At 27.6% G+C, this 25,393-nt stretch overlaps 1 protein-coding gene across 3 annotated transcripts in view; it reads right to left on the bottom strand.

Moving 5' to 3' along the window:
* LOC119611541 (ral guanine nucleotide dissociation stimulator-like 1) overlaps positions 1-24,698 on the bottom strand; it is a 37,177-nt gene extending 12,479 nt beyond the window's left edge. Inside the window, exons 1-2 of one of the 3 annotated variants that reach the window (XM_037967157.1) lie at positions 24,386-24,698; positions 14,191-14,382 (exon numbers count right to left, since the gene is read on the bottom strand). In XM_037967157.1, coding sequence (XP_037823085.1) covers positions 14,191-14,217 — 27 coding nt within the window. In that variant the 5' untranslated portion in view covers positions 14,218-14,382; positions 24,386-24,698. Of the gene's footprint in view, positions 1-10,037; positions 10,878-14,190; positions 14,383-24,385 lie in introns of those variants that run through there. The other 2 variants (XM_037967156.1, XM_037967158.1) reach the window with 2 other exon arrangements.
* Positions 24,699-25,393: the final 695 nt, after the last annotated feature.

Consider the following 25,393-nt stretch of genomic DNA (forward strand, 5'->3'; position numbering starts at 1 on the left):
ATGACCGTTTATTGTTGGCTTTAGGCCTTTGGTTAGTAAAAATAACAAAAATACGTCATTTATAGATGTTTTCTTTTTTGTTTTTGTAGTTTAAGGAGGGAGTTTTTGAAAAATTGATAGACAAGGTCAGGGTTAAGTATCTGTTATAAAATATTTATTATATGTAAAGTAAAGTTGTATATTTCTTGTCTAAAATCAATAATTTCTTAAGAGTTGGGTATGAGAGTCTGGGGGACAAAAAAAAACCTTACCATAAACTCTTTATATAAATAACAACATAAAAAGTTAATGACCTAAAGGATAAAATAAATGATAATGTTGTCAAATGATTGATTTCGTGTTTTTAGTAGTTAAGGCCATTTTGTTACGAGTCAATGACTTTAGATTATGGGTTAAATTATGGTCAAAGTTAAAAGAAGAAATTTGATTCTTAAATGACATTTACAGGGTCAATAATGGAAGAATTCATAACATAAATTACTTAAGTACTTGACTAAAATAGAGTATTTTCTAAGCACTTGTCTTTGAAAAGGATATCTACCTTGTCTATAGAAGAATATATTCTTTTCTATAGAATTTTTTTTCTTTAGACACTTTCCCACAGAAGAGTTAATTCTACCTCTTTCCTGGTCACTTTTTATAGAAGAGTATTCTCTCTAGACATATCTCTAGAGAAGAGTCTTCTCTAAACACTTTTCTATACAAGAGCGTCTTATCTAGGCACTTTTCTATAGAAGATTTACTTCTCTAGATACATACTTTTATATAGAATATAGTATTTTCTAAACACTTACATATATAAGTGTTTTCTCTACAAATTTGTCTATAGAAGAGTGTCTTCTCTAGATTCTTTTCTAAAGAAGAGTTCTTTAGAGTATTTTCTCTAGACACGTTTCTATAGAAAAGTATCCAATTGAAAATTCTAGAGAAAATGTTTTAAAGAGTTACTTTTCTTTAGAGAAGTCTGTTGGCAAAATATTTTCCTATAAAGAGGTGTATAAAAAATATACTTCTCTATAGAAGTGACTAAGAATGACAATATATATTTTTTATATAGAACAGTTTTTTTCTCTAGACCCTTTCCCACAGAAGAGTTTATTCTACAGACACTTTTTATAGATGAGCATTCTCTCCAAACACATTTTTAGAGAATAGTCTTCTCTAAACACTTTTCTATAGAAGATTTACTTCTCTAGATACATACTTTTATATAGAATATAGTATTTTCTAAACCCTTACATATATAAGTGTTTTCTCTACAAATTTGTCTATAGAAGAGTGCCTTCTCTAGATTCTTTTCTAATGAAGAGTTCTTTAGAGTGTTTTCTCTAGACACTTTTCTATAGAGAAGTATCCAATTGACAATTCTAGAGAAAATGTTTTAAAGAGTTACTTCTCTTTAGAAAAGTCTGTTGGCAAAATACTTTCCTATAAAGAGGTGTATAAAAAAGACACTTCTCTATAGAAGTGACTAAGAATGACACTCTTCCATTAATAACTGTCTAGAGAAGACATTAATCTATATACATAAGCTCTGGGAAGACTAATGTAGAGAAAATATTGTTCCATTGCAAACAGAGAAGTATCTTTAGTGTGTTTTCTCTAGACACTTTTCTATAGAAAAGTATCCAGTTGAAAATTCTAGAGAAAATGTTTTAAAGAGTTATTTTTCTTTAGAGAAGACTATTGGCAAAATACTTTCCTATAAAGAGGTGTATAAAAAAAGACACTTCTCTATAGAAGTGACTAAGAATGACACTCTTCCATTAACAACTGTCTACAGAAGACATTAATCTGTATACATAAGCCCTGGGAAGACTAGTATAGAGAAAATATTGTTCCATTGCAGACAGAAAAGTATCTTCTCTACACTATTTTCTATAGAAGATTATCACAACTATCTACCGAAGACATTAATCTATATACATAAACTCTGGGAAGACTAGTATAGAGAAAATATTGTTCCATTCCAGACAGAAAAGTATCTTCTCTACACTATTTTCTATAGAAGATTATCTTCTTTAGACACTTATCTTCTCTAGACACCTTTTCTAAAGAAAAAAGTTAACTCAAGGAACTTTTCTCTAGTATTATTTAGTATTATTTCGAAAGATGTCTTCTCCAGACTGTTCTCTTTAAAAAATTGCCTCCAGTCTTATCTTTAAATCTGTATCTGTTATATAGAACTGTGCCTTCTCTTCTATTTTCTATAAATAGTTTTCTTTAGAAACGTCTCTTCTTTAAAAAAGTGTTTTTACTAGACTCTTTAGAACCGTATCTGATCTTAGCTCTTCTCTATAGAAAAATTTCTTCTTTACGACAAATTCTTTAGAAATGTTCCTGTAATTGTCACATTTGTCTTTAGAAGAGTGTCTTCTCTACACTATTATCTTTAGAAGCGTGTCTTTAATTGACTGTTTTCTAGATGAAATACTTTAAAAAAGTAACTTTTTTTGTAAAAGTACCTTTTTAGTGATATTATAAAAAAGGTACTTTTAAGTAACTTTTGAAAAAGTACTTTTTGCATTGAATTTCTTTAAGAAAAGGTACTTTTTTGTAAAAACCATCTGAAAAAATGTTTGTTTCCCTTAAACATTTATTTAAATTAATTTTCTACTAAAGCAAAAAACAGCTGCTGCGGTGTCCCCCATTAAATTAATCTTTAAATCTTTAATAAAAAATTTTTAATAAATTTCCAGAAAAAAATTAAAAAAACACAGATTTTTGAGTTCTTATCTTTTAGCACAAGTGTGATGCTTTATGTCCGGTATTTTCTAACATTTGTTGAACTAAATTATACATTGTTTTAAAAAAAATCTTAGTTATTTCTCGAGGTACTTTTCCTCAGAGTAGAAGTCCAATTGAAATGCATTGACCCAAATTGAAATTCAAGGCACAAATTTAAGTATTTGATTATATTTAATACACAAAATGTACAAAAACAAAAATAATAACAATAATAAACATAAATACACAAAAAACAAAGAAAAAACGACGTAAATAAGTACAACACAGAAACATAACGACATAACAATTACAAAAACAACAACAGCAAAAAATACAAAAATAAATAATAACAAAAAAAGTATAAACAAAAGTATTTAAAACAACAATCATAAACAACTATCATCATCGTCATCATCATAATTCTCAGCATTCTCAAGTTTTACACAAACAACGACGACTACAATGACTGAGTGTAAAATTTGAATGAGTGATTGAAAGACTGAGGCTATCAGCAACAATAACAACAAGCTTAAGTTTTTCAGAAAGAACAACAAATTCCCTGCATGCCATTTACAACAAAAGTCATGACAACAATGACAAAGGTAAATTTATTGTAAAAAAATAATTAACCCAAAAACTATTCATGTATCTATACATAAATTGTTTATAAACGTTTTGTAATAAATTAATATAAAAACAATCACGACTAAAACTAAATATAGAAGCAAACACTTTAAATTTAAAATTATTGTTCTGAAAAAAGAAAAGGAAGTGTGTTCACACCAACAAAAAGAAAAACATTAATTGTTAAATGATTATGTTACAAATTTTAAACAATTAAACTACAAAAAGACAGAAGCCTCTTTTTAGAAACAAAAATGATAAGAGAATTTGTGTTAAATAACACACCATAAAACAGAGATGGAAAATTTAGTAGTATAATACTGTTTGTCATAGAAAACTAAACTATAGTCTAGTCTAGAGTTTGAATTCTTGTGTATAGTCTAGTCTAATATATAGTCAAGTCTATAATCTAGTATACAGTCTAGTCTAGTCTATAGTCTAGTCTATAGTCTAGTCTATAGTCTAGTCTATAGTCTAGTCTATAGTCTAGTCTATAGTCTAGTCTATAGTCTAGTCTATAGTCTAGTCTATAGTCTAGTCTATAGTCTAGTCTATAGTCTAGTCTATAGTCTAGTCTACAGTCTAGTCTATAGTCTAGTCTATAGTCTAGTCTATAGTCTAGTCTATAGCCTAGTCTATAGTCTGGTCTATAGTCTAGTCTATAGTCTAGTCTATAGTCTAGTCTATAGTCTAGTCTATAGTCTAGTCTATAGTCTAGTCTATAGTCTAGTCTATAGTCTAGTCTATAGTCTAGTCTATAGTCTAGTCTATAGTCTAGTCTATAGTCTAGTCTATAGTCTAGTCTATAGTCTAGTCTATAGTCTAGTCTATAGTCTAGTCTATAGTCTAGTCTATAGTCTAGTCTATAGTCTAGTCTATAGTCTAGACTATAGACTAGACTATAGACTAGACTATAGACTAGACTATAGACTAGACTATAGACCAGACTATAGACTAGGCTATAGACTAGACTATAGACTAGACTATAGACTAGTCTATACTAGACTATAGACTAGTCTATAGTCTAGTCTATAGACTAGTCTATAGACTAGACTATAGACTAGTCTATAGTCTAGTCTATAGTCTAGTCTATAGTCTAGTCTATAGTCTAGTCTATAGTCTAGTCTATAGTCTAGTCTATAGTCTAGTCTATAGTCTAGTCTATAGTCTAGTCTATAGTCTAGTCTATAGTCTAGTCTATAGTCTAGTCTATAGTCTAGTCTATAGTCTAGTCTATAGTCTAGTCTAGTCTATAGTCTATAGTCTAGTCTATAGTCTAGTCTATAGTCTAGTCTATAGTCTGTCTATAGTCTAGTCTATAGTCTAGTCTATAGTCTAGTCTATAGTCTAGTCTATAGTCTGTCTATAGTCTAGTCTATAGTCTAGTCTATAGTCCTAGTCTATAGTCTAGTCTATAGTCTAGTCTATAGTCTAGTCTATAGTCTAGTCTATAGTCTAGTCTATAGTCTAGTCTATAGTCTAGTCTATAGTCTAGTCTATAGTCTAGTCTATAGTCTAGTCATATAGTCTAGTCTATAGTCTAGTCTATAGTCTAGTCTATAGTCTAGTCTATAGTCTAGTCTATAGTCTAGTCTATAGTCTAGTCTATAGTCTAGTCTATAGTCTAGTCTATAGTCTAGTCTATAGTCTAGTCTATAGTCTAGTCTATAGTCTAGTCTATAGTCTAGTCTATAGTCTAGTCTATAGTCTAGTCTATAGTCTAGTCTATAGTCTAGTCTATAGTCTAGTCTATAGTCTAGTCTATAGTCTAGTCTATAGTCTAGTCTATAGTCTAGTCTTAGTCTAGTCTATAGTCTAGTCTATAGTCTAGTCTATAGTCTAGTCTATAGTCTAGTCTATAGTCTATAGTCTAGTCTATAGTCTAGTCTATAGTCTAGTCTATAGTCTAGTCTATAGTCTAGTCTATAGTCTAGTCTATAGTCTAGTCTATAGTCTAGTCTATAGTCTAGTCTATAGTCTAGTCTATAGTCTAGTCTATAGTCTAGTCTATAGTCTAGTCTATAGTCTAGTCTATAGTCTAGTCTATAGTCTAGTCTATAGTCTAGTCTATAGTCTAGTCTATAGTCTAGTCTATAGTCTAGTCTATAGTCTAGTCTATAGTCTAGTCTATAGTCTAGTCTATAGTCTAGTCTATAGTCTAGTCTATAGTCTAGTCTATAGTCTAGTCTATAGTCTTCTAGTCTATAGTCTAGTCTATAGTCTAGTCTATAGTCTAGTCTATAGTCTAGTCTATAGTCTAGTCTATAGTCTAGTCTATAGTCTAGTCTATAGTCTAGTCTATAGTATAGTCTAGTCTATAGTCTAGTCTATAGTCTAGTCTATAGTCTAGTCTATAGTCTAGTCTATAGTCTAGTCTATAGTCTAGTCTATAGTCTAGTCTATAGTCTAGTCCATAGTCTAGTCTAGTCTAGTCTATAGTCTAGTCTATTGTCTAGTCTATAGTCTAGTCTATAGTCTAGTCTATAGTCTAGTCTATAGTCTAGTCTATAGTCTAGTCTATAGTCTAGTCTATTGTCTAGTCTATAGTCTAGTCTATTGTCTAGTCTATAGTCTAGTCTATAGTCTAGTCTATAGTCTAGTCTATAGTCTAGTCTATAGTCTAATCTATAGTCTAGTCTATAGTCTAGTCTATAGTCTAGTCTATAGTCTAGTCTATAGTCTATAGTCTAGTCTATAGTTTAGTCTATAGTCTAGTCTATAGTTTAGTCTATAGTCTAGTCTATAGTTTAGTCTATAGTCTAGTCTATAGTCTTGTCTATAGTCTAGTCTATTTTCTAACCTTGTGGTTGCATACAATTTCATCTTTAAATATGTAATTCTAACATTGTAATAACAACAACAAATTAATTATTTACTAATATAGTTATACCCCCTCTTACACTCCCACTCAACAGCACTCTCTTTTGTGTTTGGCTGCTAACGAATGGCCGTGGAAACCAAGAAACAGCGGCCGCCGCCAAAAACTTTTGCAAATTGCACTTTTTTTATTTAACACATTTTTAACTAATTTTTTCACAAATATTTTCATATACCGATATAAATTAACATTTGTTTAATGTTCTACAACAAAAATATTTTATTATTAATAATTAATTAACGTTTTAGCTTAATTTTAACAGTAACATTAATCCTAAACAACCGAACACTTTAGAAATATTAAGAAAAGTAATAAAATGGAACAATAACAAAAAGCATCCATCATTTATTGCAGTCGTTGTTATTGTTATTGTAGATATGTATGTATTTGCTCTTTAAATGGAGTATAAATAATAACAACAACAATGACAATTTCTATTACCATTTGTTTCTTTAGTTATTCGTCTTCTTCTTTAGTTGCTAAAAATTTCTAAAGTGTTTGGTTGTTTCGTGTTTATAGTCCTGTTTAAATTAATCTAAAACATAAATTAATTGTTAATATTTAAATATTTTTGTTGAAAATTGTTTATTACTATCGTTATGGAAGAGTATTTATAAAAAAGTGCTAAATTATTTGTTTAAAAAAGTGTTTTAAAATTTGTCAAAATTTCAATGCAGTTTTGTTAGGCCGAGTGCCGGTTAATTTTCTTTTGTCGGGCCATTCGTTTTGTTCAGAAAGCGTTTGGAATTTGTTTGAAAAGAGTCTGAGAGGAAAAGGTGTGAAAAATAATGAAAAAAGTTATAGTTGGTGGGTATGTATGTAAATATTACTACATATTTTTGTTATAAGTTAGTATTATTTCAAAATTTTAACTTTCCATGCCTGATTTATATATTTATAAATGCAAAAATAAGCAACAACAAATAATAAATATAAAAATGAATCACATGTGAACCAAATGTTGTATTAATGTATTTTTTGTTGTAGGGGGAGTACAAACAAACTGAGTAAGAAACAACACACACCTCTCTGTTTATTAGCATAAAGTTGCCAATAGTAAGAATCCGAAATGGGACAATAAAAATCTCCCCAAATACAAAAAATTTTAAGATTTGTTTAATGTACTGGAACTATAGGCAGAAAATGGGGACTTAGTCTCACTATAAAATACTGCCTTTAACCGAAAAAATAGAAAAGTGTCTTCTTAGACTCTATTCTACGAAAAAATCTTTAGACTATTTTCTATTGAAAAATATCTTTTGAATTTCCTTTATATAGAAATATTTTCTTAGGATTATGATTTTATATAGAAAAGAGTCTTAAGAAGACACTTTTCTATAGAAAAGAGTGTAAAGACGATACTTTTCTATAGAAAACAGTCTAAAAAAGACACTTTTCTATGGAAAACAGTCTAAAAAAGACACTTTTCTATAGAAAACTGTTTAAAGAAGACACTTTTCTATAAAAAAGAGTCTAAAGAAGACACTTTTCTATAAAAAAGAGTCTAAAGAAGACACTTTTCTATAAAAAAGAGTCTAAAGAAGACACTTTTCTATAAAAAAGAGTCTAAAGAAGACACTTTTCTATAAAAAAGAGTCTAAAGAAGACACTTTTCTATTAAAAAGAGTCTAAAGAAGACACTTTTCTATAAAAAAGAGTCTAAAGAAGACACTTTTCTATAAAAAAGAGTCTAAAGAAGACACTTTTCTATAAAAAAGAGTCTAAAGAAGACACTTTTCTATAAAAAAGAGTCTAAAGAAGACACTTTTCTATAAAAAAGAGTCTAAAGAAGACACTTTTCTATAAAAAAGAGTCTAAAGAAGACATTTTTCTATAAAAAAGAGTCTAAAGAAGACACTTTTCTATAGAAAAGAGTCTAAAGAAGACACTTTTCTATAGAAAAGAGTCTAAAGAAGACACTTTTCTATAGAAAAGAGTCTAAAGAAGACACTTTTCTATAGAAAATAGACTTTTCTATATGAAATATTATCTTCATTTGCCATTTCTTTTATAGAAAAGTGTCTTATTTAAAATATTTTCTATAGAAAAACTTACTCTTTTGACTCTTTAGACTATTTTCTCTTAAAACTCTTTTCTTTATAAAAATATTTTCTTCGGACTCTTAATAGAAAGGCTATTTCTTCTCTATATAAAACCATTTTCTTTGGATTCTTGTCTAAAAAAAATGTTTTCTTGGGAAATTTTTTTATAGAAAAGAATTTTCTTTGTTTCTAAAATAAGTGCTTTCTGTGGACTCTTTATATTAAAAGTGTCTTCTTTAGACTATTTTTTATAGAAAAGGGATTTCTTTAGATTATTTTCTATAGAAACGTTTCTTCTTTAGAATCAATTCTATACAAGTTTCTTCTTTAGACTTTGTTTAATAGAAAAGTGTCTTCTTCAGACTCACTCTTATAAAAGATTGTCTTCTTTAGATTCTTTTCCTCAGAAAACATTCTTCGCTAGATTATTTTCTATAGAAATGTTTTTACTCTTGTCTTCTTTCTATAGAAAAGTGTTTTCTCTAGACTTTTTATTTAAGAAAATAGTTCTTTAGAATATATTCTATAGAAAAGCGGACTTTCCATTATCTCTTAAAGAAAAGTGTATTCTTTAGAATATATTCTATAGAAGAATGTCTTCTCTGCAATTACTTTTATAGAAAAGTGTAATCTCCAGATTATAGGAAAGGGTTTTCTTTAAAATATTTTCTATAGAAACTAGTCTTTTTCAGAATCATTTCCATATTCTTAAGAATATATTCTATAAAAGAAGTGGTTTCTTTATACTTCTTTAGACTCACTCTTATAAAAAATTGTCTTCTTTAGACTATTTTCTACAGAAAAATATCTTCCCTGGATTCTCTTCTATAGAAAGAAGTTTTCTCTAAACTATTTTATTTAGAAAGGTATCTTTTCTGGCCTTTTTTTCTTTTGTAAAGTGTTAGAATCTTTTCTATAGAAAAGTGGGTTCTTTAAATTCGCTTCTATAGAAAAAGTGTCTTCTGTATAACTTTTGGTGGATAGATTGTTCAATAGAAAAGTCTGTTCTTTAGACTGATTGTTATAGAAAAGTGTTTTCTCTGGACTCAATTCTATAGAGAAGTATCTTCTTTGGACTCTTTTCTAGTGTAAAGTGTTAGAATATTTTCTATAGAAAAGCGGGTTCTTTAGATTCGCTTCTATAGAAAAGTGTCTTTTTTACAATCTTGCTGGATAGATTGTTCAATAGGAGAGTCTCTTCTCTTCTTTAGACAGATTGTTATAGAAAAGTGTTTCTTTGGACTCTATTCTATAGAAAGGTAACTTCTCTGGACTCTATTCTATAGAAAGGTGTCTTAGTTTAATTTATGACAATATTTATCCTTTAGAATCTTTTTTTTTAAAGGAGACTTTAACTTGAATTTTTCCCTTCTCATTTTAGATATTTGCTGTAATTGCAATAATCTGGCCACTCTAACTAATTAATAGCGGTGAGTTTAAAAATATATTTCTTCTTTTTTTGCACAACAAACATAATAAAAACAAGGAGTAGAAAAAGAGAGGAAGAGGAAAGGAAAAAAAACGACAATTGTCAAACCCTCATGTCAATTCTTATATAAAAAAAGACACGCAACTTCTTATATGAATATTTGTGGTTGTTGTTGTTGTCTAAATTGAACATTATTATTATAGTTGTTATTGTCAAACATTGTTTTGTAGTTGTTGCTGTTATTTACAAGTTATTTAAAGAATTATTTAATTTCACACACACACACTTTTTTCTAAATAAATTTTTATATAAAAATTAGTTTAAATTTGTTTATTACCATTTGAGAAGATTTTTGTAATTGTTGTAGATGAGATTGTTGTTGTTGTTGTTCGAGATGTCGCTGTTGCTGTTGAGTTTGCTGTTGTTGCTGATAATTTGAGATTTTGATTTTTAAAACATTTTTGGTTTTATTGAGAAAATCCTTAAATTTTATTTTAAGGCAAGAGGGTGAGGAGTAGTAGGCGGTGGTGAGTAAACAAGCTGTGGATGATGAAGCAGAAGAAGATGACGTAGAAATTAAGGCTGTATAGGGAGTAAATGAAGCCGTTTTTCAGTGTTTTGATTTCCAAGAATTTATTGATCGATTTTGATGTTTTTCTTTGTGGATTTTCAACTGCACTTTTATGGTTAAATCCCAAAAATTTCATGTAATATCCAGCTAGAGTTGAACAATATTTATTTAGAAAATTGTGAATTTATTTGTGCGGCATGCAACAACCCCTCTTTGGGCCAATTAGTTTCGTTGTTTAAAGGAGTGGTTGCTAGTCTGCTGAGTTTTTGTTTCCTTTCTTTCTTCTTTCTATATTATGCACACAGGTAATAGTACAAAGCATACAAAATAGGCGAGCCACTGAACAGACTGACACTACTCACTCTTTAGTTTTCAGTCCGTTTTAGATAAATAGGAAAAAAATGGTTAAAGCCACATTAATAAATTCGTCACTGGTTTGTTGTTATAAGAACTCTCAATAGTGGGTTTTTCCTTTTTTTACCACTTAAAGGGTCGTTGCACTTTTTGTGACGTTGTTTTCTTTTAATTTTTTGCTTTTCACAATTTTGAAATTAAATTTTAATTTAAATTTTTAATATAAAACATTCTTTACTTATTTTAACTTTTTTCCCTCTTATTTTCTTTAAATTTTAAATAAATTTTTATTTAAATTTTTCTAGATTTTTTTCTTTAACTCTTGATTTTTTTAATTTTCTTTAAAATTTTAATAATTTCTGCTTTTATTTTTTTTGTTCACCAGCGCAATATTAAAATCAAAATTTTATTTTTATTATTTTTTAACGAAAAAAATGTATTTCACACGCTCACCGCTGCCAACCAACTAACAGAGAGACGCAAAAAATTCCCCCAACAAAAATCCAATACGATTTTTTTGCCCTCTCTAATCAAACACATTTAATAACAACAAAAAACATTAAACAACACATCTACAATTACCCTCTACTTGTTTAACTACAACAACATCACATTATTCTCATTTAAATAGAGTTTAGTACTGTGTTAATAACATTTGTTGTTGTTGCTATTTTTATTATAATTCTAGTTTACTCATCATCATTGAAGTGTGCCGTTAGCTAAGTACATCTTCTCCCATTTGGGGTTGTTTTTTATGTCCATTCCTTTTCTATTCTCTTTTACTTCTTCTAATATATTTCTTATTCTCTTTAAATCGCCCCCTTTTTTACAGGTTTATTTTTTTGTTTTTCAACTGTGCATTTTAATAATGGTGGTGTGTTTTCTTCATTTTGTTTTTGTTGTTATTCTTTGTCTTTATTATTTGTTTTGCTCTAGTTCAGAACATGTTATCGTGAAAACGTTAACGTTAGAGGGATATATAGAACGGTATTTTTCTAGGAAAAGGTCTAAAGAAAACACTTTCTATAGAAAAGATTCTAAAGAACACACTTTTCTATAGAGAAGAGTCTAAAGAATACACTTTTCTATAGAAAAGACTCTAAAGAAGAAACATTTCCATAGAAAACAGCCTAAAGAAGATTATTTTCTATAAAAAACATCGAACAAGAAACAATCTAACACTTTTCTATAGAAAATAGTCTTAATCGAACAATTTTCTATAGAAAAAGAGTCTAAAGAAGACACTTCTCTATAGAAAAGAGTCTCAAGAAGACACTTTTCTATGGAAAAGAGTGTCAAGAAAACACTTTTCTATAGAAAAGAGTCTCACGAAGGCACTTTTCTATAGAAAAGAGTCTAAAGAAGACACTTTTCTATAGAAAATAGTCTAAATAAGACACGTTTCTATAGAAAAGAGTCTAAAGAAGACACTTTTCTATAGAAAAGAGTCTAAAGAAGACACTTTTCTATAGAAAAGAGTCTAAAGAAGACACTTTTCTATAGAAAAGAGTCTAAAGAAGACACTTTTCTATTGAAAAGAGTCTAAAGAAGACACTTTTCTATAGAAAAGAGTCTAAAGAAGACACTTTTCTATAGAAAATAGTCTAAAGAAGACACTTTTCTATAGAAAATAGTCTAAAGAAGACTAGGGTCTAGGTAGAAAAGGGTCTAAAGAAGACACTTTTCTATAGAAAAGGGCATAAAGAAGACACTTTTCTATAGAAAAGGGTCTAAAGAAGACACTTTCTATAGAAAGGAGTCTCAAGAAGACATTTTTCTATAGAAAAGAGTCTAAAGAAGACACTTTCTATAGAAAGGAGTCTCAAGAAGACACTTTTCTATAGAAAAGAATCTAAAGAAGACTCTTTTCTATAGGAAAGAGTCCAAAGAAGACACTTTCTATAGAAAAGAGTCTCAAGAAGACACTTTTCTATAGAAAAGAATCTAAAGAAGACTCTTTTCTATAGGAAAGAGTCCAAAGAAGACACTTCTCTATCCGATTTTTCACCAAAAATCAAATTTTTCACAAAAAGTACAATTTTTCACTAAAAAATTCAAATTTTCCCTAAAAATCCCATTTTCAACAAAAATCCAATTTTTCACTAAAAATATAATTTTTCACTAAAAATCCAATTTTTACTAAAAATCTAAATTTTCACTAAAAGACAAAATTTTCATTAAAATCCATTTTTTTACTGAGAATTAGATTTTTCAGTAAAAATCCAATTTTTCACTCAAGATTCGATTTTTCACTAAAAATTCACATGTTCACTGAAAATTAAAATTTTCACCAAAAATTAAATTTTTCACTAAAAATCCAAATTTTCACTAAAAATCCAAGTTTTCACTAAAAATCCAAATTTTCACTAAAAATTTAAATTTTCACTAAAAATTCACATTTTCACCAAAATTTCTATGTTTCACCAAAAAATTCGATTTTTAACAAAAATTCAAGTTTTCACTAAAGATTTTTTTAAACTAAAAATCCAAAAGTTTCGCCAAAAATTAAATGTTTCACTAAAAATTTCACTTTAACCAAAAATTTAAATTTTCACGAAAATTATTTTCCGTTAACGTTTCCGTTTCATATTCGCTTTACGTTTTTATTTTCTTTCTGTTCACTCTTTTAATTTCTCTCTCATTTTGTTTTGTTTTCTCTAAGAATTTTTTGTTTGTTGTTATTGTTGTTGTAAAAGTTGTTTACAAATCTATTACAATTTAATATAAGAGAGGAAGAGCTAGAATGAGAGGAAATGCTGTTTATGTATGTATGTGTGTGTGCATGTGTTTATTTTGAAAAATCTCCCACGCTTTTTAAAGGCTGTTGTTAATCTATTACAATTTTACGAAAAAAAAAACAACAAATTAGAACTTAATTATTAAGCTTAAGCAGTTTTTTGTTTGTATAGTAATTACAACTACATTAGTTGCTGTTTTTTTTTTTTTTTTGTTAAATAATAATTACAGATTATTTAAAGGGAAATGTTTTTAGATTAGTCATAATAAAATACTTATTTATTAATAATTTGCATACATTTCAGTTTTGAATGTGCAAATTAAAAAGAAAAACTTTAAATCATAAATTTTCAACAAATGCGAAAATGTTAAGACATTTTATGTTTATAAAATTTCCCAAAATAAATTGTGTTGTTAAAAAAAAAACTCCATTTATATGAAAATAAATTTAATAAAATTCTCACGTTTTAACATCTTTTAAAAAGAAAATGTATAGTTTGGGTTCGAAATATATTTAGGTATCTCTGTAGCCATGAGTGTGAGTCGGATTTTTTGTATTATTATTATTTATACGTTACGTTTCGTTTCATATATTTTTTTTTTTCGTACAAAAAAGGTTATAATGGTCATTAAAAAAATAACAAAAAAAAGCTAAATCATATCACTTTGTTTGCAGCAAAATAAGATTTCCATTCAAAAATCATTTTTTTCACACGTTAGTGTTAATAAAAGTATTAAATAAATTTTAAGCCAATTTAATACTTATATGCTTCCTTAATAATAAAATTAAATAATATTTGTTCAAAACAAACTATAACTATAAACTTACCAAACTATCGGCAGCATTTTGCGACATTATTTCCTTGAGTTCAAATTATTAATTAATTTCCAATCCTGATAATTAATAAAATTATTTGTTAAAAGCCCAAACATTTTGCAGGCTGCCTCTGGTTACGAAAATAAGAAATCCACAAATAATTTACGAAATTTTTTTTAAGAAAATTTTTAAAACAATTTCGAACTGTAATGAGATAGAAACAAAAGTTATAAAATAAGTAATTATTCCTAGAAATTAAAACAAAAGTAGTACACAGATCTTTGATAATAAGGAACGTGCTGCTAGATCTTTTTTTTACAAAATTGTATTAAATTATGAAGAATAAGATTAAAAAAAAAATAATGAAATTTAAACAGAATTTTATCTATTTTTAAAAATTAATGAATAATTGTTATAAAACATGATTTTTTGCAATTTCCTAGACTAAAGACTAGATCATAGACTAGACTATACAGTAGACAATAGACTACACTATAGACTAGACTATAGACTAGACTATAGACTAGACTATAGACTAGACTATAGACTAGACTATAGACTAGACTATAGACTAGACTATAGACTAGACTATAGACTAGACTATAGACTAGACTATAGACTAGACTATAGACTAGACTATAGACTAGACTATAGACTAGACTATAGACTAGACTATAGACTAGACTATAGACTAGACTATAGACTAGACTATAGACTAGACTATAGACTAGACTATAGACTAGACTATAGACTAGACTATAGACTAGACTATAGACTAGACTATAGACTAGACTATAGACTAGACTATAGACTAGACTATAGACTAGACTATAGACTAGACTATAGACTAGACTATAGACTAGACTATAGACTAGACTATAGACTAGACTATAGACTAGACTGTAGACTAGACTATAGACTAGACTATAGACTAGACTATAGACTAGACTATAGACTAGACTATAGACTATATAGACTATAGACTAGACTATAGACTAGACTATAGACTAGACTATAGACTAGACTATAGACTAGACTATAGACTAGACTATAGACTAGACTATAGACTAGACTATAGACTAGACTATAGACTAGACTATAGACTAGACTATAGACTAGACTATAGACTAGACTATATAGACTAGACTATAGACTAGACTATAGACTAGACTATAGACACTAGACTATAGACTAGACTATAGACTAGACTATAGACTAGACTATAGACTAGACTATAGACTAGACTATAGACTATACTATAGACTAGACTATAGACTAGACTATAGACTAGACTATAGACTAGACTATAGACTAGACTATAGACTAGACTATAGACTAGACTATAGACTAGACTATAGACTAGACTATAGACTAGACTATAGACTAGACTATAGACTAGACTATAGACTAGACTATAGACTAGACTATATACTAGACTATAGACTAGACTATAGACTAGACCATAGACTAGACTATAGACTAGACTATAGACTAGACTATAGACTAGACTATAGACTAGACTATAGACTAGACTATAGACTAGACTATAGACTAGACTATAGACTAGACTATAGACTAGACTATAGACTAGACTATAGACTAGACTATAGACTAGACTATAGACTAGACTATAGACTAGACTATAGACTAGACTATAGACTAGACTATAGACTAGACTATAGACTAGACTATAGACTAGACTATAGACTAGACTATAGACTAGACTATAGACTAGACTATAGACTAGACTATAGACTAGACTATAGACTAGACTATAGACTAGACTATAGACTAGACTATAGACTAGACTATAGACTAGACTATAGACTAGACTATAGACTAGACTATAGACTAGACTATAGACTAGACTATAGACTAGACTATAGACTAGACTATAGACTAAGCCTATAGACTAGACTATAGACTAGACTATAGACTAGACTATAGACTAGACTATAGACTAGACTAGACTAGACTATAGACTAGACTAAAGACTAGACTAAAGACTAGACTAAAGACTAGACTAAAGACTAGACTAAAGACTAGACTAAAGACTAGACTAAAGACTAGACTAAAAACTAGACTAAAGACTAGACTAAAGACTATACTATAGAATACACTACAGAATACACTATTGACTGGACTATAGACTACACTATGGACTACACGAAAGACTTCACTATAGACTACACTATAGACTAGACTATAATCTAGACTATAAACTAGACTATATACTAGATTATAGACTAAATTATGGAATGAGTAGAGTGCTTCCTGTTAAATGTTTAAGATTTTTCATCTTACTAGCGTTGTCTAATTTTGGCTTGAAAAAACTCCTTTAGGGCTTAAAGTTTTTAAGTTCAAGCGCAATATTCTTAAAGTTTATGTCGTTTTCTATAGTTGTTTCAAGTTTCAAAGTATTCTGATCAAATATCCAAAAGTTATCCATGTTACATTTTTGAGAAAATCCCCCACTGTGTAAAGTTAGATCTTTTGCTTTGTTTCGTTAAGTTTAAAGTTAAAACCAGTTTAACATCATAAAAATTAAGCATAAATTCCTCAACTTTTTAATTTACAATGTGAAATTATTTTTAATTCAAAAAAACCTTAAAATATGCACAAATATTTACAGTTTAAATAAAAAATTTCAAGAAGAGATAAAGCAAAACAAACAGAGTCTAGCAATAAAGTAGTTTGAACCTAAAAATAACACAAAAATAAAAGCTTTTAATAATATTTATAAATAAGTTAAATAAAAAATGAAATTTATTTATGTTTGGCAATATTATATTTTTCATTATGGAGGGAATACCTTAATAATTATGTTATACGAAAAACCAAAAACCGAAAACAAACTAAAAAAAAATCCAATTACAAATTCAAATTTTTAACTGAATAATGAATGCTTTAGGTTGGTATGTGCAATTTGTCTAAAACTACGACTATTTACCTCTAGTTGTCTTAAAAAAAACAAATACCACAAGTAGAAAAAAAAACTAAATTATAGTGTAGTGAATTTTATTGTTTTTATTTAAAATGTCTTGCTGTTTGTTGTTTTTAATGACAGTCTAAATGTCGGTTTTGTCTTATAAATCAGACATCGAGAAAGAGAGAAACTCAGTGACCGTCAAATGCGAAAATAATTTTGAAAAAAATATATTAAAAAAATCAAATCAAATACAACATTATTACGGTACGCTTGAATGGTAGTTGGTTTCAATTGCTAATTTTTTTGTTGCACTACAAAAAAAATAAAAGTTATATAAGTTCATCGTTGTATTTGTCAAGACTTTAGCTTTCATTTCAGATCTCATTAAGAACCTGTGTTCGTTTCTTTCTAAATTGTAATGTCTGTCGTTCTCTCAGTTGGAATGGAATTTTGCACTTGAAGTTAACATCTTTAGCCTACTGTAGCGCCATTGGTACTTAAAATTTCTGACTCTAAAGAAATTATTTTGAAAGTCCAACTCTTGCTTTATCGATCACACCCTATTTTTTTATAATTTTTGAATTACAATTCAAAAATGTCTAAAATTTTGAAGTCGCTTAATTAAAAAAAAATTTTTCTTTTGGTCAAATTTGTCCCACTGTAACTTCAATTGTGGTTAAAATTTCTGTCTCTAAAGACAATATTCTGAAAGTCTAACTCCCGCTTTACCGATCTAGCCCAATATTTCTTAAAGGCCATTAAACAAATTTAAAAATCTATAAAATTTTAAATCGTTCATATTTTTCACTTATTTGAGTTTTACAACTTTAACCCACTGTAACTCTCTTCGTGCTTAAAACTTTTGATTTCAAATACAAAATTCTGAAAGTCCAACTCCTTCTCTATAGATCCTCCAAGTTTTAAAGAAATCTGAGCAATATTTTAGAAATTATAAACATATTTCTTTAACACTAAACTATAACAAGGAAAAAATCATGAAACTAACAAACTTAACTAGTAATTTTAGGATTACTCGTTATTTTTCTAACGAGTACTTGAGTAACCATGTTTAACTTGATTTAAACATGTCAAAATATTAAGAGAACAGCAAAACTTTACAAGGTCTTTTAATAAAATTAGAAGCCTTTCTATAAAAATCAATAATTTTGAATGATTACTTAATATAACCATAAAAGTAACCGATTACTCATGTTGTTAAAAATGGAAAATTTACATATTTTCCTTTCAAATAGTGTACAAATATTCAAAATCAAATAGAAATTTACATTTTTAATATAATTACTTGATAAATTCCTAAAAAGTAACCGGTTACTTTTAACTTTAATAACGAATTTTTTCTTTATTACCTTCCAAATATCACAATTATTCTATTATTATTCATCATTACTAAACTAAATATAAAATATTAAAATATATAATTTATAATATGATTACTTGTCTCTATATTAAAAAAGTAACCGTTTACTTTAGTTCTTATAATTTATTTACAGACACAATTTTTCAAACAGTTCATTAAAACATAATTTTAATATTAAAAAACGCTAGTTTTTAGACTTAAATAGTTAGTTACTTGTAGTTTTAACAATAAGTAACCGGTTACTTAAAATGCTTATTGAATAAATTAGTATTAATGTCAATATCAACTAACATAAAAATATGTTTTATATTTACAAAAGTAATAATTTCAATGAGGTTTATAAAAAGAAAACCATGTGGGTACTCAAATATCAAAAAGTAACCGGTTACTTAAGTGTTTAAAACTAAAAATTTTAGTTTCTAAGGCCATGTAATTCGTGTTGTTGGTATTCTATTTTAATATAAACTATTAAAATTTCTATGGTTACTTACTAGAAATTAAAAAATAACCGATTACAAAAAGTAGCCGGTTACTTAAGCGGTTAAAACTAGAAAAATAATGTTTCTAAAGCAGTATTAATATTGTTTTTGTTGTTGGAATTTTGTTTAAATATAAATATTAGATTTTCTTTGGTTACTTACTATAAATTTACAAAGTAACCGATTACTCGTTTCAGTAAGTTATAAAATTTTGATTATTTTATTTGGTTACATTAATAGAAAACTAAAAATTTAGTTGGAAATTAGTTTTTCTAGCGGTTCCTTGTTAAAATTCTTAAAAGTAACCTAAGTAAACGGTTACTTTTTAGAATTTTAACAAGTAACCGTTAGAAAAACCCTGAATTTTAGTTTCTAACATTGTATTAATATAATTCATGTTATTGGAATTCTTTTTAAATATAAAATATTGATGATTACTTACTGCAAATTAACAAAGTAACCGATTAATCGTTTCAGTAAGTTATGAAATTTTGATTTTTTGATATTGTTAAATAAAAAGAAAACTTAAAATTTAGTTTGAATTAGTTTTTCAAGCGGTTACTTGTCAAAATTCCAAAAAGTAACCGGTTACTTAAGTATTAAAAACCAGAAAATTGTGTTTTGTTTACATTTTATTTAAACAAATAGTGCTATTTTTTAGTTATGTTGAAATTAAATTTGAAAATATTCTATTTAGAGCAGTTACTCGTTGTAATTTTTAAAAGTAACCGAATACCCAAGTTGTTAATAAGAAAATTTGATATTTTTTCTTTTCTAAAACAATTCAAAATCTTAAAATTCCAAAAAAAAAATAAATTTTTACACGGTTACTTGAAAAAAATAGCTAAAAGTAACCGGTTACTTTAGAAGTTTATGTTATAAAATAATAAAAATGTTCCTGCTTTCATATCTGTAACTGTTACAGATATTCAAATTTTACAAACAATTTATTTTTTACATGGTTACTCGACAAAATAGCTAAAAGTAACCGGTTACTTTAAAGGTTTAAGTTATAAAATAACATACATTTCCTGCTTTTATAGCTGTAAATGTTAGAAAGTTTAAAATTTTACAAACAAATTATTTTTCACATGGTTACTTGACAAAATAACTAAAAGTAACCGGTTAATTGACTAAATAACTAAAAGTAACCGGTTACTTAATAATAATAAAAATCAATATTTTGATACAAATTAAGTTTATATGCTAATAAACAACTTCAAATTATGGAAAACAAATACATTTTTAATGGGTACCCGAATAACCGTTTGCCAAAATATCAAAAGTAATATAAAAATTTTAACTTTTTAGCTTAAATTCATTAAAACTATAGATTATTTAATAAAATGTTAATTATTGCACATGAAAGTATATCATACACATCCCGGGTAAACTAAAAAGTAGTTAGTTGTATTCTTTAAAATTATGCAATTTTTTAGTAGCGGTTCTTTTCTAAATACCTTAACTTCACGATCTTACTTACTTACACCTTTAGCATTGTCTTGAATATATAGTTGTTTTTGTTTTTGCTTTTTTTTCACTTGTTTACCTGTCGAAGACATGATAAAATGCAGAAATATTTTTAAATTATAATTTTTCTTCTATAAGTTTTTGTTTGATTGAATACGAATGAAATTTAAAGAAAACAAAAACAAGACAAACACAAGACAGGTACTAATTTTAAATGTTTGCAAAAGACTTTTATGAAAAGAAAAAAAACTAAAAAGATCACACACACAAAAGAGCGGGCGAAGTAGGGGACGAAAAGTAGTCAAAAGACAGAATAATAATACAGCGTGAGCGTGGTTTAGGTTGAAAAGACAACAATGTAGTGCGATAGATCCACAAACAAGAGAATGGTCTGGTAATTAACATGTTTAATGTTTTATTAATGTTATACATAGTTTGTTATTTATAATAATGATAATTTCTTAATACAAAATGAAAAAAGAAGAAAACAAAAAAACAAGATGCGGAAATCTTGGGGTAAATATTTATATTTTATAAAGAAAATGGACATTTTATACAAAAAACTTTTATAAAAAGAGTTCATAACAAAGAAATAGAGCATTAAATTGTAAATAGTTTAGGTAAGAATAATATAAATAAAGTATTTCAAGATTTTTTTAATGATTACTCAATATAATTTCAAAAGTAATCGTTTACTCAGTAAATTTTAAAACAAAATTTCATAATTATTCACTTTCTAAAGCATCAAGTTGAAAATAAATCCAAAAAGAAATTACTTTTTAATATGGTTACCTTACATCTCAAACGAAATTAACCGGTTACTTAAGTTTGAAATATAATTTTTTCACTTAAAAACTATTTTATCTAGAAAATTTGTCTTTTAAAACAAGAAAATTCACAAAATTAATAATAATTATAAGTTAAATTTCAAAAAGTAACCGAGTACTCGATAGTTTTTTTTAATGAAAATTTGAATTTTTGCTTTACTTCAAGAAGTAAAATCAACTTTAAAATATTATAGCCACAAAATATATTTAAAAAAATTATAAAAATTAAATTTTTTAATGGTTACTTTAAATAGTTATAAAAAGTAATCTATTACTTACACCTAAAACACAAATTTTTCGTTAAAATATTCATCAAATTGTTCAGTTCTACTTCATAAAAATAGCAAAATCTAAGTTTTAGTATGGTTACTCAATATTTCTTCCAAAAGTAACCGGTTACTTCTAACATTTTAAAAAGAGAATAAATTTTTTTTCTTAATAAAAGTCTCAAAAAGCAATTAAAATCTTACAACAACAGGTTTATACTTAAGTATTTGCATGGTGTTTGTATGATTACACAATCTTTATTAAAAAGTAACCGGTTACTTTTAAGATTTTAAAAATGAACTCAATTTTTTCTTAATAAAAGTATTACAAAGCATTTCAAAGCTTACGAAAGCATGTTTATACCTCAGTATTTTTGATTTTAACAAAAAGTAACCGGTTACTTAGATCCAAAAGAACTAATTTTTAATGTTAACAACTTTGGCTCCAACAAAGTTATTTTCAATTGATACATTTTCTTTCCAAAACAAACTAAAACTACCACTTTTTCTACGGCTACTCCAACACTATAGACTAGACTAGACTATAGACTAGACTATAGACTAGACTAGACTATAGACTAGACTAGACTAGACTAGACTAGACTAGACTATAGACTAGACTATAGACTAGACTATAGACTAGACTATAGACTAGACTATAGACTAGACTATAGACTAGACTATAGACTAGACTATAGACTAGATAGACTAGACTATAGACTAGACTATAGACTAGACTATAGACTAGACTATAGACTAGACTATAGACTAGACTATAGACTAGACTATAGACTAGACTATAGACTAGACTATAGACTAGACTATAGACTAGACTATAGACTAGACTATAGACTAGACTATAGACTAGACTATAGACTAGACTATAGACTAGACTATAGACTAGACTATAGACTAGACTATAGACTAGACTAGACTATAGACTAGACATAGACTAGACTATAGACTAGACTATAGACTAGACTATAGACTAGACTATAGACTAGACTATAGACTAGACTATAGACTAGCTATAGACTAGACTATAGACTAGACTATAGACTAGACTATAGACTAGACTATAGACTAGACTATAGACTAGACTATAGACTAGACTATAGACTAGACTATAGACTAGACTATAGACTAGACTATAGACTAGACTATAGACTAGACTATAGACTAGACTATAGACTAGACTATAGACTAGACTATAGACTAGACTATAGACTAGACTATAGACTAGACTATAGACTAGACTATAGACTAGACTATAGACTATAGACTAGACTATAGACTAGACTATAGACTAGACTATAGACTAGACTATAGACTAGACTATAGACTAGACTATAGACTAGACTATAGACTAGACTATAGACTAGACTATAGACTAGACTATAGACTAGACTATAGACTAGACTATAGACTAGACTATAGACTAGACTATAGACTAGACTAGACTAGACTAGACTATAGACTAGACTATAGACTAGACTATAGACTAGACTATAGACTAGACTATAGACTAGACTATAGACTAGACTATAGACTAGACTATAGACTAGACTATAGACTAGACTATAGACTAGACTATAGACTAGACTATAGACTAGACTATAGACTAGACTATAGACTAGACTATAGACTAGACTATAGACTAGACTACTATATAGACTAGACTAAGGGACAGGACTATAGACTAGACTCTAGGACTAGACTATAGACTAGACTATAGACTAGGACTATTAGGACTAGGACTATAGGACTAGACTATAGACTAGACTATAGACTAGACATTAGGGACTGACTATAGCTAGACTATAGACAGACTTAGGACTAGACTAAGACAAGACTATAGACTAGACTATAGATAGACTTTAGACTAGAATATAGAATAGACTATAGACTCGACTATAGGACTAGACTATAGACTATAGATATAGACTAGACTATAGACTAGACTATAGACTAGACTATAGACTAGATATAGGACTGGGACTATAGACTTAGACTATAGGACTAGACTATAGGACGAGGCCTATAGACTAGACTATGAACAGACTATAGACTAGACTATAGACTAGACTATAGCTAGACTATAGGATAGACTATAGATTCGACTTATAGACTAGACTATAGGACTAGACTAGATCGCATAGCTAGACTAGACATTAGACATTAAACTAAACTTATAAACTGTTTTATAGACCATAAGCTGCCGACTAGACTACAGACTAGACTACACTATAGGCTAGACTATAGATTAGACTATAATCTGGACTATATACTAGACTGTTTTCAAGACATTAGACTAGACCATAGACTAGGCTATAAATTTGTTAATAGCTTTTAGTTTTATATTAAATTTAAAATTCTTTTCGTTTTCTTTAACTACTATAAAAATTTCCTGATTTATTTATTATTCCTAAATAAATAACCTGTTTCTTTGAATCGTTACATTGTTTACACTAATTTACACTTTGTTTTTCTCCTTGTTTACTCTCTTGTTTTAATTCTCTTTTCCCTCTTTCGCTCTTTTAAACCTGGTTTAAAGAAAACAAGTGCTGCTCAGGTGAAGTTTGACAGTTTGTTGCTGCTGTTTTTAATTCCTCTTCTTCTTTTTGTGATCAGTTTTATTTTGTTGTTGTGTGTTCAATTTTTTTTTATTATATTTTAAAAATATTCACGTATTTTTTCATAATTTTACGATAAAACATTTAAGCCACAAAACAAAAATGTTTGTGTTAAATTTTATGTACAAAAAAAAGCTTTTTTGTTAAGGTTTTTTGCTAAAATTAGCTTGAGATTATTTTTAGTTTAAATTTAAAAATTATTTAAAATTAAAATTCATTATGTACCTTTGTTTTTTTTTTTTAATAAAATTTTTATCAAATTTTAAAGGGAAGTATTAACAATATTTTGCTTTTTAGCAAAAATAAAACTTGACCAGCAACAATTACAAAAACAACAAATAAACATTTTTTTTCATATAAAACTGCCAACTGGTTAGTTAAATAATTGGTTGGTTTTCACTTTTTTTTCACTTAATGCTTTTTTATTATATTTTTTTAGGGTAAGAAAAACACAAAAAAAAACTTTGTTTAATAAAAAAAATTATTTCCTGGTTGTTTTTCTTTAATTTACTTCTTTTCCATAAACTTTTCTTAATTTCATACTTTCATTTCTTTTAACATATTTTTCTAACGATTGATCAATTTTATTTATTTCTTGGCAATTTTGTTGTTATTTTTCAATTAACTTTAATTAGAAAATCAATCATAAATATTTTTCTTTTCTAATAAATTTATTATTATTTTTTTTTTTTTGTTAAATTTTTATAGATTTTTTTTATTTGTATTTTTATTGGGGTTTTTTTCTACTCTCCCAGTTACACTAACGCGTTTCGTTACGCTTCGTCAGCATTTCGATCTTTTCGTTGGAACACGTAATTTGCGACTGACTGTTTGTCAGTGTGGAAACTTTGAGTCCGTCTCGTACGTTATTTTCTTTAGTGTTTCTGGGTTTTTGGTTTGTCGTTTTTACTTCATGTTTTTTTTAACTATAGAAAACAAAGAAATAATAAAAACTACAATCAACCAAAATACTCTTCAGCCCAGCTTCAGTCGGTCGGACAGACAGGCAGACAAGTACATACATACGTCAGTAATGACAACTGTTACCACAACAACAACAATAACACCAGTAGAAAAACATTAACAAACGTCAGAGTAGTAATAGATACAAAACCATGGCAAAATATCGTTTGTTAAGATCGTTTGTTACTTGTTTTTATTGTAGTTCGGCATCTGTTTTTGGTATTTTCTGTGTTTACGATATTTGATTTAAGCCAAAAAAAGATGGATGGC

Source organism: Lucilia sericata, unplaced genomic scaffold (assembly GCF_015586225.1).
Source record: "Lucilia sericata isolate MDLA Ls3-8-SP2 unplaced genomic scaffold, ASM1558622v1 Contig001477F_arrow, whole genome shotgun sequence".
Taxonomy (NCBI): Eukaryota; Metazoa; Arthropoda; class Insecta; order Diptera; family Calliphoridae; genus Lucilia; species Lucilia sericata.